The 16,312-nt window shown below is 44.9% G+C and overlaps 1 protein-coding gene across 1 annotated transcript in view; it reads right to left on the reverse strand.

Moving 5' to 3' along the window:
• LOC308280242 (neuropilin-2-like) overlaps nucleotides 1–16,312 on the reverse strand; it is a gene marked incomplete at its 3' end in the record, with an annotated part of 147,851 nt that overhangs the window by 115,359 nt on the left and 16,180 nt on the right. Inside the window, exon 2 of the mRNA XM_080720503.1 lies at nucleotides 9,113–9,296. Within this exon, the coding sequence (XP_080576629.1) occupies nucleotides 9,113–9,296 (184 nt within the window). The remainder of the gene's footprint in view (nucleotides 1–9,112; nucleotides 9,297–16,312) is intronic.

The raw sequence follows: 16,312 nt of genomic DNA on the forward strand, positions 1-16,312 counted from the left end.
AGGCCACAGAGCTGGTCTGACTCTGGATGAGAGCCACTGATAAATACCTAGATTGAATATCGTCTACGAGTGTTTATGGTCATCTGCAAAACTGTGAGTGCTTCTGTTTTGTCCTCATCTGTAAGCACTTAGGCCCTGTTCAAATGATGTAAAAAAACAAATAGCCAAACCCCCTTCCCTCCCATCGCGAAAGCCTTGCGACTGTGCGCTTGTACATCTGCTATATATTCGTGAAGATTTGTCAAAATGTGTGAAAATCTATGAAAGCGTGAAGGGGCAAAAAAAAAGCGATTTAACAATTCCACCTCAGGGTATAGAGAAAAGGAGAATGCTAGAGAGACAGACAGACAGACAGACAGAGAGAGAGACACAAACAGAGACAGAGAGTATGGGTGCACCGATACAGGTTTTTTCTATTTCGATCCGATATATAGATTTGGATATTTCCCGATACATTTGGTTATGGGCTTACAATTGCGTGATTACATTGCATATTTATAAGCCAGAGACTTTTGTATTATTATTTTTTTTATCGGTGACTTGGATCGGCGACGTCGTGTCCGATATCCGATATCCCAATATGACTTAATTAAGTCATATCGGGACCCGATACCGATAAGATATTGGCGCATCCCTAACAGAGAGAGATTGAAGAGGCAGGAAAAAGTGGGGGAGAGAGAGGGAGAGAGGGACAAAGGCAGCGACGGACAGAGAGACAGAACGAAAGGGTGCGTTAGATAAGAGTGAGATTTGGCGAGCCCGCCAGAAAGAGGTGTGAGATGGAGATAGATTGGAGACAGGCATCTTGGGTCTCCTCCTCACCTCACCTCCTCCTCGTTGGCGTACAGCGGAGCGCCCAGCCGCATCCCGGAGGCCTGGCGGTGGCAGATTACATTAGAGATATGGAGCCTGATATTTCATCTAGGCTTTATTACATTTAGCTTGCATCAATGGGCTGGCAGCCCGGAGGTGGGAGCGATTTGGCGTGCGGCCGCGGACTGCCTCCCCTCCCCTCCCCGCCTCCCCTCCCCGCCTCCCCTCTCCTGCCTCTCCTCCCCTCTCTACTCTCTCTCTCCACCGCTGAAATGAAGCCCTGGAATTAAAGTGGCACTGCCAGACACCGAGCCGCGGTGGCGGAACGGAACAGACGCCGCCTATAACGAACGCTCCCTCCTTTTCGGGTTTTGCCGCAGTTAAACCGCAAAGAGGCGTGGGGAGGAGGAACCCGGCGGAAACCTCAGGTGACGCGCCGTCGGGTGGCGCGTTGGTTCGCCACCGATGTTTAGACAGGTTCGACGAGCGATGCCGTTTTCTCCTTTGGCACCGGAGGGGGGAAAAAATCACAGGTCGGCTCTGCTGGCGAGGCGAGAGAGAGAGAGAGGGGGGCTTTTGATTACTATCCAAGAGTTCAGCCCACCCTTTCGCTCGGGCTGACCAAGCGCTTTTCCACGGGGTTTAAAGGGGTCTAAAGTGCCCTTGGGGGAAGATATGATGAGACGATCAAAGCTCTCGCTCTGACAGGTAGCATGCTAAAAGTGTGCCGCGCACGCATGTTTGTGTGTGTGTGTGTGTATACAGTACGTGTGCGTGCCTGCTGGCCGCCATTTGTTGGCACTGCTACCCTAAGCGTTTGTCAGCCGCGGCCGCGTAAGCAGGCGTGCTTCGTGGTATACCGTTGTTCCCTATTGAGCTTGGCACATTTCCTGGGGCAAGCTGCCCAGATCAAACATGTCACACGTGTATTCTTATTTTTTCACTCTCAAAAAGCGCCAGCGTTGTAGTACATTTGAAACTACGTTGCAGTGCACATCATTGGGTGATCACTGCTTGCCTCCTGTGATTTTTTATTTATTTTTTTCGTTGCCGAGTGAGGTCAGCAGACAAAGTGACGTGAGTGAGATGAAAAAAAACTGGGTGAAATGTGCCAATCTCAACAGGAAACAACGGTAGCTTGCAGTCACGGACCTTTGGTGTTTTAAAAGAAGAAAAGGAGACAGGTTTAATATCGCCCGTTCGGGGATCGATCTCGGGGCTGCGGAACGGGACGCGGCGAGCAACGCGACGAACAACAACAACCGCGAGGCCACCGATCGGCGTATCTATAAGCCACGCTGCGTGGCGAAATGCCCGGCGCTAACGTAACTCAAGAGGGCGTAGCAGATGTAACCAAATGGACCCGCGAGGGTCCATTTGGTTACATTTGCTACGCTCTCTTGAGTTAAAGTAGCATTCCATTTTATTTGGGGGGGTTTCAGTCAAGGCTTTTCAAACGCGAATCCTCTTGCCGACACCTCCGGGCTTGCGGAGCGTATAACCTCGCAGGGTGGGGGGGTTTGATAAAGATGCGTGAAAATAGATATTAATCCCCCTCTCTCTCTCTCTCTCCCCCTCATAAGATCCGCTCCCTCGCACATCATCCGTGCCTAATCGGGCAACGGCGGGAGGAAGCGGAAACCGGGGTTTTGTTCGGCGCTACAGGGCCCAAAATCAATCCCTGTAAACATGGGCAGGACAGAGAGAGGGAGAGGGAGAGAGAGAGAGAGAGAGAGAGAGAGAGAGAGAGAGAGAGGCAGTATCGAGCCGCACTTTGGCAGGTTTCTTTCGCTTTTTTTCTCTCGCTGTATTTGTGCTGGTGTTTTAGTTTGTTTTGTTTTTTTCGGTGAAAGTGAGGCACACACACACACACACACACAAACACACACAAATGTCGGAGGGGGCCGAAGCATTAGCGTATGTGGGAGGGGGAGAGAGAGAGAGAGAGAGAGAGAGAGAGTCAGTCGGGAAGCATGAATAAATGAGCGAGTTGGCGTAAAACCCCCTTTTTTCTAATGGCCCCTATAAAAGTGTGCTTTTCTCGCTGAGGGGGAGATGGATGATGGGTCCAGGGAGAGGGGGAGAAAGAGAGAGAGAGAGAGAGAGAGAGAGAGAGAGAGAGAGAGAGAGAGAGAGAGAGAGAGAGAGAGCGATAGAGAGAGAGAGAAGGTGTTTTTTCAAACAAATGCATCCCTGGCTTACATATGTGCAGCATTGCTCACAAATAGACACCCACACATGTGCCAGTGTTCACTGCTGGTGCTCTCTCTCTCTCTCTCCTCTCTGCTGCATTTCGTTGTAGTCGGGTAGAAACCTTGTATTTATCATTTTAAAAATGATTTAAACTAGTGAAAATAGCCGATCTACAAGCGCACAACGCCTCGCAACGCGAGGCGTTGTGTGCATGTAGATCGGCTATTTTCACTATATTGTGTGACAGATGAAGCAGGACTTTTACATTTTATGAAGAACATACAAATTTGAAACTTGGAGATACGAGGATTCTGCGTGACGATTTCCTTCTCCGATACACACACACCCACACACGCACACACACACACACACACACACACACACACGAACAGTGCATGCCTGCGATAGGCCATGCCAACCCCCCCTCTCTTCCCTCCACTCACTGCCTTCGGGCGAACGTAAAGAAAAGGGAAAAGACAGAATCCTCTCTCTCTCCCAATAAAACACTGTGAAGGGAGGAGCAGAGGAGAGAGAGGAGAGAGGAGTGGAGGCATTTCTACTTTCTCTTTCTCTCCCCGTGCCTGGGGCAGAGGGGGGCTTATCAACAGCTGAGCTGTTGCACTCGCACGCGCGCGCACACGCACGCACGCACACACGCACGCACGCACGCACGCACACACGCACACACGCACGTGCGCGCGCACGTGCATCCCTATTCTGGAAGGAAGGGTGGCCAAAAATAGCTGATCTAGCTTGTAGATCAGCTATTTTTTGGCAAGGAGATTTGGTGTAGATTGAGCAAGTATAGGGTGCTTACCTGCTTATTCTAAGTCGCTTTGGATTAAAAGTGTCTGCTAAATGCCTAAACTGTAAACTGTCTCAATTGGTAGAACTGAAGTAAGTATTGATGAATTCCAAATATTATCAAAGTATTCTGCGGCACCCGCTGGACCTGTATCACGGCACCCACTTTGAGAATCACTGCTGTAAGCAAAGTACCATTACTGGGGGGGAGTGGAAAGGATTCGGTTAAAAAGGTAATGGCGCGGCCGTTCGACCTTTTTACGCCAAAGTGCGGTGTACATGTAGATCAAATGGAAGGAGATGGGCAGGGCCGCCGCTGGGACGGACGCTAACGGCCGGTCGTTAGCGCGAAACGGCGTCCGCTGAGGTCGGGCATCATCGACGTGCTTAAAAACAAAAACAGAAGAAAAACGCTATAACTTCTATTGAACCGCGCAAAGTGCTCGCTCTGTGAGAAGACACACCCGCTGAAAAATGTCAATTCACTGATGGGGAGAGAGGCACTCACACACAGAGAAAATCTAGAGAGATGCCCCCTCAGCCAACTGGTCCGAGAACTCTGCACACAAACACAAAGCTGAGCCACCAGACAGAAAACTCTGTCTGGATTAAACCAAATTATAAAACAGCAAAAAGAAAGCTATTGGAGAGAAGCAACCCAAAAGCAGAGCAAACTAGAATGATATTTGGCCCAAAGCAGAGAATACAATGTGGCAGAATACCTGAGCAAGGTGACAGACCCAAAACATTCTAATCTTGACTAGGTACAGACTCAGTGAGCACAGTCTTGCGATCGAGAAAGGCCGCCATAGGCATACCTGGCTCCCTAGAGAAAACAGACTTTGCACCCACTGCACACAAAATGAAGTGGAAACTGAAGTTCACTTCCTAACCGCCTGCCCACTGTACAAAGACATCAGAGACACATACTTCCCACAGATCATAACCACACAAAGAGAGACCAACAATGAAAAACTCCCATATCTACTGGGTGAAGTACGACAATGTGCAAACACAGCAGCAAGATTTGTGAGCTGTTATGTGATAGGAGAAGGATATCAAATGGAACCCAACCACCTTAAGACTACCGATCATGATGTACACATCCTTGCACTGTCTGCATGGAGTAATCTACATGAAAACTGTCCCACCCCTTCAAATTGTACATATTTTATTTTGATTGTATTATATTGATTGATTGTATTGCATTGTGTACACTTCTGCTTTGGCAATGTAAACGTATGGTTTCTCATGCCAATAAAGCCCTTTGAATTGAATTGAACAGACAGAGACAGACAGATAGACAGTGAGATAGAGACATAGAGGGAAAAAGAGACAGTGAGACAGAGAGAGAGAGAGACTGTTCTCAAGGAGAGGTGGAGACAGAATACATTTCCTGTTACAGCGTGACAAACAATATAAAGACATTAGAGCATCATTCTTCCCTAAAATTAAAGAAAAATATGAAGAATTTGATTCCACCATTAATAACTTAAGAAGTCGTCGCATCAATATGTTCTAGGAGAGCAGTCTAAATGCACCTTTTTGGCTGCACAATATGTGTGGAGTTGTCATCAACTGATGGACAGAAGAACCAAGTACATCTGGATAAACAAAACCACTAACTGCTGCATATTACTGTTATCTTCGTACCATTGTTTGTTATTCACTTGTCACCATTGCTGCTTTCATTATTGTTAGGATGTTTATTGTTCAGTCATGTCCCTGTGTATACGCAATGTTATATTTGTTTTATGTTATGTGTACGCTTTGGCAACGAAAGACATATTTTATCGAGCTTTTGAAGAGAGGAAAACAGAGAAACAGAGACGACAGAAAACAGAGAGAGGAAGAGATGGAGACAGGGAGTGGGTAGAGAGAGAGAGAGAGCGAGAGAGAGCGAGAGACAGTGGAACAGACAGTGAGAGGGAGGGAGAGCGGAGAGAGATGTACTGTAATTGCAAAGGCTGATTCAGCAATTCCTGCCAGAATTCATTTTAAAAGACAGAGAAAACTAAAATGAAGATCTATGAACGCGGGGAGGAAAAACATCATTTTCTCCTCCCAGAGAAGAAAGGCTTGTCTATTGTCGGTCGGTACTCCCTTTCTGCCAGCGTCGTCGGGGCGAGCCCCGGCTCCACGCCCCGAGGACAGGCTGACTCCTCGTCCTATGAGGTCACACAACAATAGACACATATGATTCATATTTATTCACCGTCTCAGAGAGAGGAAGCCCGCGGACCAGACCAAAAACCGAGGAGCGTGGTCCGGGCCAACACACATGGAGCTCGTTGTCTCTCTCTCCCCCCCCCCGTGTTTCCATCCTCTTCTATTTATTCTAGCCTCCCTCCTGTTTTCTACCGTACTTTCCCATCTGTTCTGACAAGTTTCCCTGAGCTTTAGTTCATCGGAGAGTGCAAAGAATTGGAATCGTCAAAGCACTGTGATCTACCGACAAGAACGAGTGTGGTGGCAAAATTCAAATAACAATCACTGTGGTATTGATTTATTAATGTATTTGTAGATGCAACTCTGCAGGGTTGACATCATCACCTGTTCCTCCCTGACAAACCCCTTACAAACAGCCGACTCACACAATCCTATTTCAAATATGTCGACTGTGTGTGTACCGTAACTATAAAATAGAGACCATGTAAGGATTGACCATCTGTTGTTACCTTTCTGTACATGTGCGTGGGACATGGGTGTTTGGGGGCCTGATGGGGGAAGCTCTGAGAGGGAGACGCAAGTCTCTCTCTGCTGTGATGAGATATAATAAAGTATGAAGTTGGAATCCTGGCATTGCAGTCCTGCATCTTCCTGATCTGTTTAACTTACTTAATATGTTAAATTTTATTATTGGGCCTTCACGCTCCGCCCCCTTTTAAATTGGTTTAACCCAGCAAATAAGGTTTCTTGGAGAGAGCTTGAGGAGAGTTTAGTGCAGCCTGTTGAATTGAGAGATCTTATCTATTCAAACATAACTACACATCAATGCAAAGTTCGCTTTGGACCTATCATTTCTCATTTAGTGGCAGTATGGAGGGCAGCTGAAAAGATGTGTAAGATTGATTGTAAATGGAACTTATTTTCCCCAGTGTTCAATAATCAAAGACTTTTAATCGAGGATCGCCCCATTCGCTTTCCAAGGTGGAGGGCTAAGGGGATTCGTACATTAGGGGACTTATTTGATAGAAATGGTTTACGACCTTTTCGAGATTTGTGTGACATCTTCAATCTGCCTGGAAATACCCTTTTTTTCTACTTCCAACTGAGAACGTCCATGAGGACCTATGGGGTCCCATGGCAAGCTCCCCTTAGATTGCACCCCTTCCATGAGTTTATCTGTGATGGTAACAGAACAAGAGGTTTGGTTTCCACCCTCTATGGTTTTTTATTAGACTGTAGTTATGGGCCCCTATCTGTTGATACTGTTTGGAGGAATGATGTACCAAATTTGGACCCTGACTTTTGTTGGGACACAGTATGGTGTAACATTAGGCTATCTTCTAGAAATCCAGACCATCAACAAATTCATTTAAATTTTGTTCATCGGACTTATTTAACTCCCCGCAGACTATGTGCTATGAGGATTTTGAATAATCCCAACTGCACTCTCTGCGCCTCAAATAGTATTGGTACCTTCCTTCACATGGTTTGGGAATGCCCAAATGTGTCGTCATTCTGGAATATGGTTGCCTCAAAACTTTCAACTATTTTTAGTATCAATATCATATCTTCTCCTTCTTTATTTTTATTAAATGACGTCTCACAGTTGCAACTAAACAATATACGCAAGCGCATCTTCTTTGCTGGTGTAACGGCGGCGAAGAAGATGGTAGCTACGCGGTGGAAACCTCCTCATACGTTAACGTTTCGCCAGTGGGCCTTAACCTTTCTAGATATAGTATATTTAGAGCAGTCGATAGCAAGGTTACACGGAGCAAAAGAAGAAAACATTAATATGTGGTCGGACATTGCAGATAAGCTTAAGGCTATGATTCAAGAAATCACTATATAGTGGTAACAGCCTAGCACAGGCATGCACTATTGTACATTCCGTGTTGGTCCGGGGAAAGGGGGTGGGTGGGTTTTCTTTTCCTTTTCTTGTTTTACTATTGTTTGTGTTGTTTGTCTGTTAATTGCATTTTTCTTTTGATTATGGAAAATAAAAATATTTGATAACAAAAAAAAAAAACTTACTTAATATGTTAACATCAAAAACTTCCATCACACAAGTGTGTGTGTGTGTGTGCGTGTGTGTGTGTGTGTGTGTGTGTGTGTGTGTGTGTGTGTGTGTGTGTGTGTGTGTGTGTGTGTGTGTGTGTGTGTGTGTGTGTGTGTGTGTGTGTGTGTGTGTGTGTGTGGGTGTGTGTGGGTGTGTGTGTGTTTTAGGCAGAAACAAAACGAGCAAGTGCAATAAAGAGTTAAACGGACATATTTGGGCATGGGACATGTGCATTTTTTGCCACGGACATACAAAATGAGCGGACAATGAGATTACCAGAAACACAAAAGGCTAGCCCTGAATGACCATAAAAGGTCTGTAACTCTGATTGTGTACAAATGGAACCAAATGGAACATTAAGGGGACCCCTGTAACTCTGAGTAAGGGGGTCCTTGCAAATCAAACTTTTGAGAACCACTAGTGGACTAATAAGTGCCATAGTATCGTAGCAAATCAGTGTCATACATATTCTGAAGAGATCCAGGAGACTTGATTCAGTAACTAGGTCTTATGATCAAAAGAAGAACATTATAATGGTGTATAACAGGGGTCTTCAACAGTCCGGACCCCTAGGGGGTCCTCAGCGTTACTACAGGGGGGCCACCAAATCTTTGTTTGATATGATCATGTTTTTTACGTTAACCACTTCAACCAAACAAACTATTCTGAGTGGAACATTAGCCAAAAATAGCAGATCTACAAGCTCACTGAGCTTATAGATCGTCTATTTTTGACAAAGTAGAGCAGACTAAAGTATTTGATGGTTCAAGTGGTTAAATGTCTATATACACATTACTCCACCATGATGACAGTGATGTCAAACAAGTCTAAGCTGTCTAAGAAATCTATGAAAATCTTTCTACTGCAACACAATTTTAAACAATATGTAGATGTAGCTTCATCTCTCTCTCAGCTAAGGGATCCTTGGCCTGAAAACGTTGAAGACCCCTGATGTATAAAACATAAAATCTAAACATTTGCCACAGACAAGACCAACTCTTTGCCACGGACAGGTCTGTCCGTGTATACAGACATACTGATTGATGACCCTGGGTTCAGGGTCCTCCGACTTACTTGCAGTCGAGCCTCTCGATCTCGAAGTGGGGGTTGAAGTTGAGGACGATGCGCTGCGAGGGCTCGGGCGCCGTGACCACCCAGTGGCAGTTCTGGTGGGGCGGGTACTCCAGAGGGTAGCCGGGCGACGTGATGTAGCCCGCCTCGCTGGCGTCGAGCACGCCCCCGCACTCTGAGCCCGATACTGGAGGGGAGAGAGAGAGATCATTTGAATTGTTAACTTTACTATACAACAATTCAGCAAAAATAGATTACTGTGCCTGACATTAATCCAAAATTATATATCTCTGCTGTCGGGCCGAAACCTCCTAACTCCAAAATGTAAATCTTTGGGAAAATGAGCTCAAGTGGAGTTGAGGAGGTTTTGACCGAAGGTCTTTTTACTACTTTTCATTGGTTCAATATTATTTTAACCAACACACAGACATAAAGGGTGTTCAATAGCACATATTTATGAAAAAAAGAGAGTGCCAATCGGGTGGAGTTAGAAAGTGCAGAAAGTGTGGAGTTATGAGGTTTTGTCCCAAGCACGTTTTACTACTTTCCATTGGTTCAATACTATTTTAACCAACACATAGCTGTAAAGGGTGTTCAATAGCCCTGATTTATGGCAAAAAAAATCAAAAACCAAAAAAATGGAGTTAAGAGGTTTTGGCCAGACAGTGACAATATGGGCTAATAAGTTGGGGGAGAGAGAGAGAGAGACAGAGACAGATGGACAGTGATAGAGACAGACACAGAGAGACAGAAGGACAGAGAGTGACAGAGAGAGAGGGGGGGGGGGGGGGGGGGCAAGTAATTGTTACTAATTGAAACAATAAAATGGGAAAGTGCTATTAAATGTACTGTATTGATTCAACGTGTTTTTAATTGCTACATCTTATGCGAAAGCACAAAAGAGTGCGACTGTTTGCTTTTAGGTTCTTCAACTCAGCTTTGTGTGGGCAACATTTAAACAGACAGCAAACAAAGAAATCATGAACAATAGCTTCAACAATGAACAATGACAGGACGAATTGTTCTTTATTGTTTTGTGTGAGTTCTCTTTTTTTGCCGTCTTCATTTTGTGGGTTGACGGTTTATACAGCGGGGCAGTCGCTAGGATGAAACGGGAGAGAGACTGCAAAACAGGCAGGTGCACACATAGACATCAAAGGGGGCTTGAGCCCCTGCCCTTTTATCCGTCTGTAAAAAGTGCCCTGTCCAGACCATGTATAATGGTCCAGAAAAAAATATATATGTTCACAATCTTATTTGAAAAAAGAAAAAGGAATGGTTTCCACCTGACAGTGCACACACACACACACACACACACACACACACACACACACACACACACACACACACAGTGCGCACACACACACACACACACACACACACACACACACACACAGAGAGAGCCTATGTGTGTGTTTATGTTAAGACGTGATAAGGTGCACGTGTGGGAGGAATAATGGAAAAGGGAGTGGAAATAGACAAACGGACGCTCCATTGTAGTATAATGCAAGTGGGACCAGGCTCAGTTATGAAAGCAATAAAAGATCATTAAAATCACCACTGTGCCGGAGTGAGAAGCGCACAACACACACATACACACACACAGGGGCGTCACAAGTGGGGGGGGGGGGGGGGGGGGGGAGTGGAACTGAGTTACTAGGGCCCAAGGTGGAGGGGCCTTTATTATTTTATGCTTTAACTATTGAAAAATAGCAAATGTACAAGCTTACAGCGCGGCACCGAGTGTCGCGCTGCGAACTTGTAGATCTGCGATTTTTGAAAAGTTGTGAAAATGTGTGCAAATCTTTGAATATATGTATTTTCCAAGCGAACATTTGTAACTCAAATTTTGCTTCTGGGGGTCCCTGGAACTAAATATTTTGATATGGAGATCCGTGGCCAAATACATATAATTTTGGCGGTCCTTCACATGAAAATGTTTGAGCACCACTGACATAGAAACATAGGTTTTTCAAAAAACCTTAGAAGGATTTGAAACATTCAAAGAATTTTCACGATTTTTCAAAAATAGCAGATCTACAAGCTCGCAGCGCGGCACTCGGTGCCGCGCTGTGAGCTTGTATATCTGCTATTTTTCAATAGTTAAAGCACAAAATGTGAGTGAATCCTTGTACCCAGGGCCCAGAATATGGTGCGACACCCCTGCATACACACACACCCAGGCTGTTATCTTGCAAGGGGGGTGGGGGTGGTACTGTCCGGGGGGAGCGTTGGTGCTCCAAAGTGTAATTGTTGCTCGGGCCGAGCCAATCTAGCACAACATTAGCACACATTCCCTGATCCTATCGCGCCGCACCCAGGAACAATAGCCCAGCCAATGGCGTGACTCTATGGGTACCGCGTACCGCAAGGACGCAGGAAGTGACACGCAGACGGCCTGTCTAGTAGGTCGGGCGGCGGCGGCGGCGCTGGCAGAACAAAGCAGCATGTACTCCAGTATTCGAAAGTAGAAATTACAAAGTATTAGGCATGCCCGCCACGAGGGGGCAAACCTCCATTCAGAAACACCTCCACTTAGAAAAACATCCCCATTCAGAAATACCCCCACTGAGGTTAGGGTTAGGGTTTAAGTTAGGTGACACCTCCATTTAGAATAATGGAAGTCAATCTTCTGAATGGCAAAGTTTCTGAATGGAGATGTAACCATGCCACGAATCATGAAAAAATCGATTCGATTCGAGTTTTTGGGGAAGGGCTAATGAATTATGGTGTTTTCTGACATGAAATGTGAGCTTACCTAAATCACAGTAATCCTTAATCATATTCCATCATATTCAATAGCTTTTGGAGAGGGAGAGTTCAGTGCACTGCAGAGGAGTCTGAGACCAGGTGTCACTCGTTGGCACATCGTTATTACTGTACATCAAGGAAGGCATTTATGTTTCTGCAATAGGTCTACATCTAACCTATTCTAAGATGGCATCAAAGCCAAAGCTTTTTTTTTACATGTTAAACCTAGTAGCTAGGTTCTAAACAATAAGAAAGCATGTTTACAGCTGTTGCTGCTACTTGTGCAACGTAGTTAAATAAATGTTATGAAAATCTAGTACATAGGTTTTCGGTTGACAGTGCGATCAAGCCGCTTCCATCCGGAAACAGTTTCCAAGCGTAACGGAACCCATTCCCGGTTCCTCACTGCTGGATGCGGTTCCACCGATTCCTTTCTGTTTCAGATCCAAACCCTACTCAGTACTCAGTAATCTAGTAAAAGTATTTAGCTACTTTCCGCTACTGCAGTTTAGGCAGACAGGGTTTTTTTCTTTCTTTTTGGGGTGGGGGGTATGGGGAGGGGGTCACTAGCGCATTCTGTAATGAGAAACTAGAGCGCTAACAAAGCCGCTATTCTCAAGCAAGCACCCCGCCGGAGAGGATAGTAGCCTCACTGGGCCCTTATCTCACACAAACACGCCACACACACACACACGCACACACACACACAGAGGCGAGGCTGCAAACGCGCAGCAGAGTGTGGGTGTGTGTATAAACATGCAACACACAGCAGACGCAAACAACAATCCAGATGCCGCACGAACGCGCGCCGCGCGCACACACACACACAGATAAGCACAAAAACACACACTGCAGTACAGTGGATTTAGAGGCGTTTATTATTACGCCATAAGACTGGCTGTCAACAGCAGCGGGGGTTTGCTGTAAGCTGTGTGTGTGTGTGTGTGTGTGTGTGTGTGTGTGTGTGTGTGTGTGTGTGTGTGTGTGTGTGTGTGTGTGCGCGCACGCACGCACGCGTGTGCATGAGTGACTGTGTAAAGAATGACAGCAAAAGCTTCGATATTGTCTTGTATCTAAACCATTACAATGTAGCAAGAAATGAAACGGCGACGCGTTATGCGTGATGCATACTTAGTTCTCCTTTGCATCTCGTATAGAAAATATCCGATCTACAAGCTCAAAATGTCGGCAACACATTGTTACTGGAGATTGTAGATCGGGCAATGTTCGATGCGCGACACCGGCACTCAACTAAGTATATATAGGTAAATCAGTCAACAGTTGCAAAACGTTGCAGTGAAATGTGTACTGATTACGTGCAGTTTACTGAAACACAGCCCATGTCAAATAAATTAATAAAACTAAGTAATAAATCACCTCGGTCGGTGTGACAGCATTAATGACATTCGTGAACACACTCTCGCTCATAAGTCAGTCAGATGTCTGGAAAACTCATTTGGAGGAATTTCATGTCAGACAGATTCCGGGGACTTATTCGGAAAGTGTGACTTCTGTGCTCTGGGTTCAGATGTGAATAGGCCAGGGGTCTTCAACAGGGGATCCGGGACCCCTAGGGGGTCCTCAGAGTTACTACAGGGGGTCCTCAGAGTTACTACAGTTGTTGTTTTTTTTTTTTCTAACCTTAAGTATTTTTCAACACAAACCATGGTGCCTCATGGTGGCGCTAGAAGAGGGCCATGTGAGAAATTAGGGATGGTTGTGGTTTGGCCGACAAGGAGTATGTCTGCAAAGTTTGGCATGGATCGGGGCAACGGTGGCGGAAATATGAGTAGGGGAAAAGTGTGACGTGACCGACAGACGGACAGACAGCCGGTGGAGGTTAATATCAGTACCCTGACTCTGTTTGACCAGAATGAAACAGAGCCTTAATTAGCGTCATCAGTAACACCTGGGATTTAAGTAAGGAAGGGGCTATATTTCTTTCCAATAACTCCACTGGTCTATTTTCACTACTTTTGTGTGAACACTCTGGCACGATGAGAATGAAAACGCATATAAAGTTTAAATATGGGAGTTACGAGGATTCTCCGGCGACAGGAACGAAAAGTACCACGGCGACCTAGCGGAGTTCATCTCCAAACCAGTTGACAGGCTTGTCAGCTGCGCTGTGCGCTTCTCAGCCTTTGCCTGTTTGTTTTTTCTTTTCTTTCCTTTTTTTTCGGCTTCCTGACTTCGCCCTTGAAGACGGGATTTGTACGATGGAAATTGATATGTTTCCTTGAAGAGGAAATTCTGAAATGCATGTCAACCATGAACACGGCGAGCTGCCTTGGAACGGAGACATGCTCTATGTGAAAGCACTTCACTCGAACTTAAAGGACCACTCAGTGTTTGTTACATAATGGCCAAGGACCTCTTAGTTGAGAGAGAGATGAAGCAGGGACCCCCACAACCTCTTCATAGATTCCATATCTTTTCATTGTTTGACAGCACAATCATCAGTGTATTTTGGAATCATGTCAATTTGTGTTTTCAGATATTTAACCACTTTAAACGTCAATACTTAAAAGCTAAACGTCAATACTTAAAGCCCATCACAACGCCTCGCAGCGCGAGGCGTTGTGATGGGCTATTTTTGGCTAAAGTTCTCAGAATATGGATAGGGGTTCAAGTGGTTCATATAAACAAGGAGGAAAAAAAGTTTCCATCACACAAAGATTTGGAGGACCCCCTGTAGTAACTCTGAGGACCCCCTAGGGGTCCCGGACCCCCTGTTGAAGACCACTGGTCTATTGTCAACATCAGAAACATAGTTTTGAACCAGGAGACCCTGGTTCAATAATATTTTTTGGTTTTTGTCACATTCCTAAGACAAAAATTTGATTCGAGTAAATTTACCCCCATTGATTCCGGATGGGGACCCGTTTCGAAACGGGTCCCCATCCGGAACGAATGGGGGTACATTTATTGTTATCACATTTTTGTCTTAGGAATGCGACAAAAAACTAAAAATATTATTGAACTCTAGTCTCCATGGCATGATTAATCAATAGAAAAAAAGTCATTTTGGGGGTGAACTACTCCTTTAAAAGCCACCTCAAACAAGATTTGAAATCTTTCCAGGCATCTTGCTATATCAAATTCCGGTCAAATCATGGTGTAGTGACTTACAAAACTCTCAACTTTAAAGCCTTATAGAGTGTTTTCCCACACCGTTCCAACATGAATGACAGTGAACGACGTTTTAAAAATATACACTTGAGATCCACACAAGTATACACTCATACTACTTATGTACACAGCACTCGTTCCAAGTATTTCTCCGCTAATGGCTACGCGTCAAAATTAGCCCGGCATGGTCCCTTGAATCTCACACGTTGAGGCCACTTTGTACTTTAAACAAATACACGGCGACAGCTGACATTCAATTGGAGTTGCGTGTCTCGGCGGCCGACGTACAGAAATAATATCGGCATCTTCAGAATGCCGAGGGCCACGTCTTCAGTCAGGCGTGCACCGTACGCGGAGAACGCCCCAGAAATACGAGTTCAGCAGTGGTGGAAAAAGTGTTCTCATGTTTTACTTAAAGGACAACTTTAGTTTTTTACAACAAGGGTTCATATTTTAGATTGTAATTAAAGAATATAAAAGATGAGCGTTAAAATTATTTCATTTACTTCTTTCTATTGTTTTAGAGATTCTTATTTCAGTGGTTGGGGGCATGCTTACAAGTGGCTAAATATGTCATTTTACACAGAATAAGTCCATTCCCAAGACATAACGCAACCTTTCATGGTTGGATGTGACTTATGGGGGCTAGAAGTGTTACTGTAAATAGCAATAAAGAAACTGCTAGCTTATTGTGTCTAAAAAGACATATTGAGCCACTTGTACGCATGCCCCCAAGCGTACGCATGCCCCACATTTTAGCATGGTAAACGTGATAAAACAATAGAATGAAGCAAATGAAAACATTTTAACTCTGACTTTTTCTATTCTCTAATTACAATCTAAAATATGAACCTTTGTTGTAAAAAAACAAAGTGGCCTTTAAGTAAAAGTAACAATACTGCAATGTAGGTTACAAGTAAAAGTATGGAATTCAAAATGCACTTGAGTCGAAGTACAAAAGTATGGGTATAAAAATGGTTTGCAGAATGTCCCATTTCAAAGTTTTCAAATGTAAAACAATCTTTAGAAATTAGCACATCCACAAGCTCACAATATGTGAGCTTGTAGATCTGAGAGCTTGTTGCGACCTCCACCGATTCTTGCAAAACATATTTTTGGACACGACTCCTACAGATTTTGCCCTAAAATCACGCAAAGCGGTACAAAGTATGTCTACAGTCATGTCATAAACATAGATCTGTCCCATTTAGCGCCACCATCAGGCCGATTTTTACATGCGACCCATGCAGCTGACGGTCGCTTATCTCCCGATTAGGGAGTCTTACTGGTAGACAACCTGTCAACGCTGTTATGCGTTGT

This window comes from Nannobrachium achirus, assembly GCF_963921795.1.
Source record: "Nannobrachium achirus genome assembly, chromosome: 24".
Classification (NCBI taxonomy): Eukaryota; Metazoa; Chordata; class Actinopteri; order Myctophiformes; family Myctophidae; genus Nannobrachium; species Nannobrachium achirus.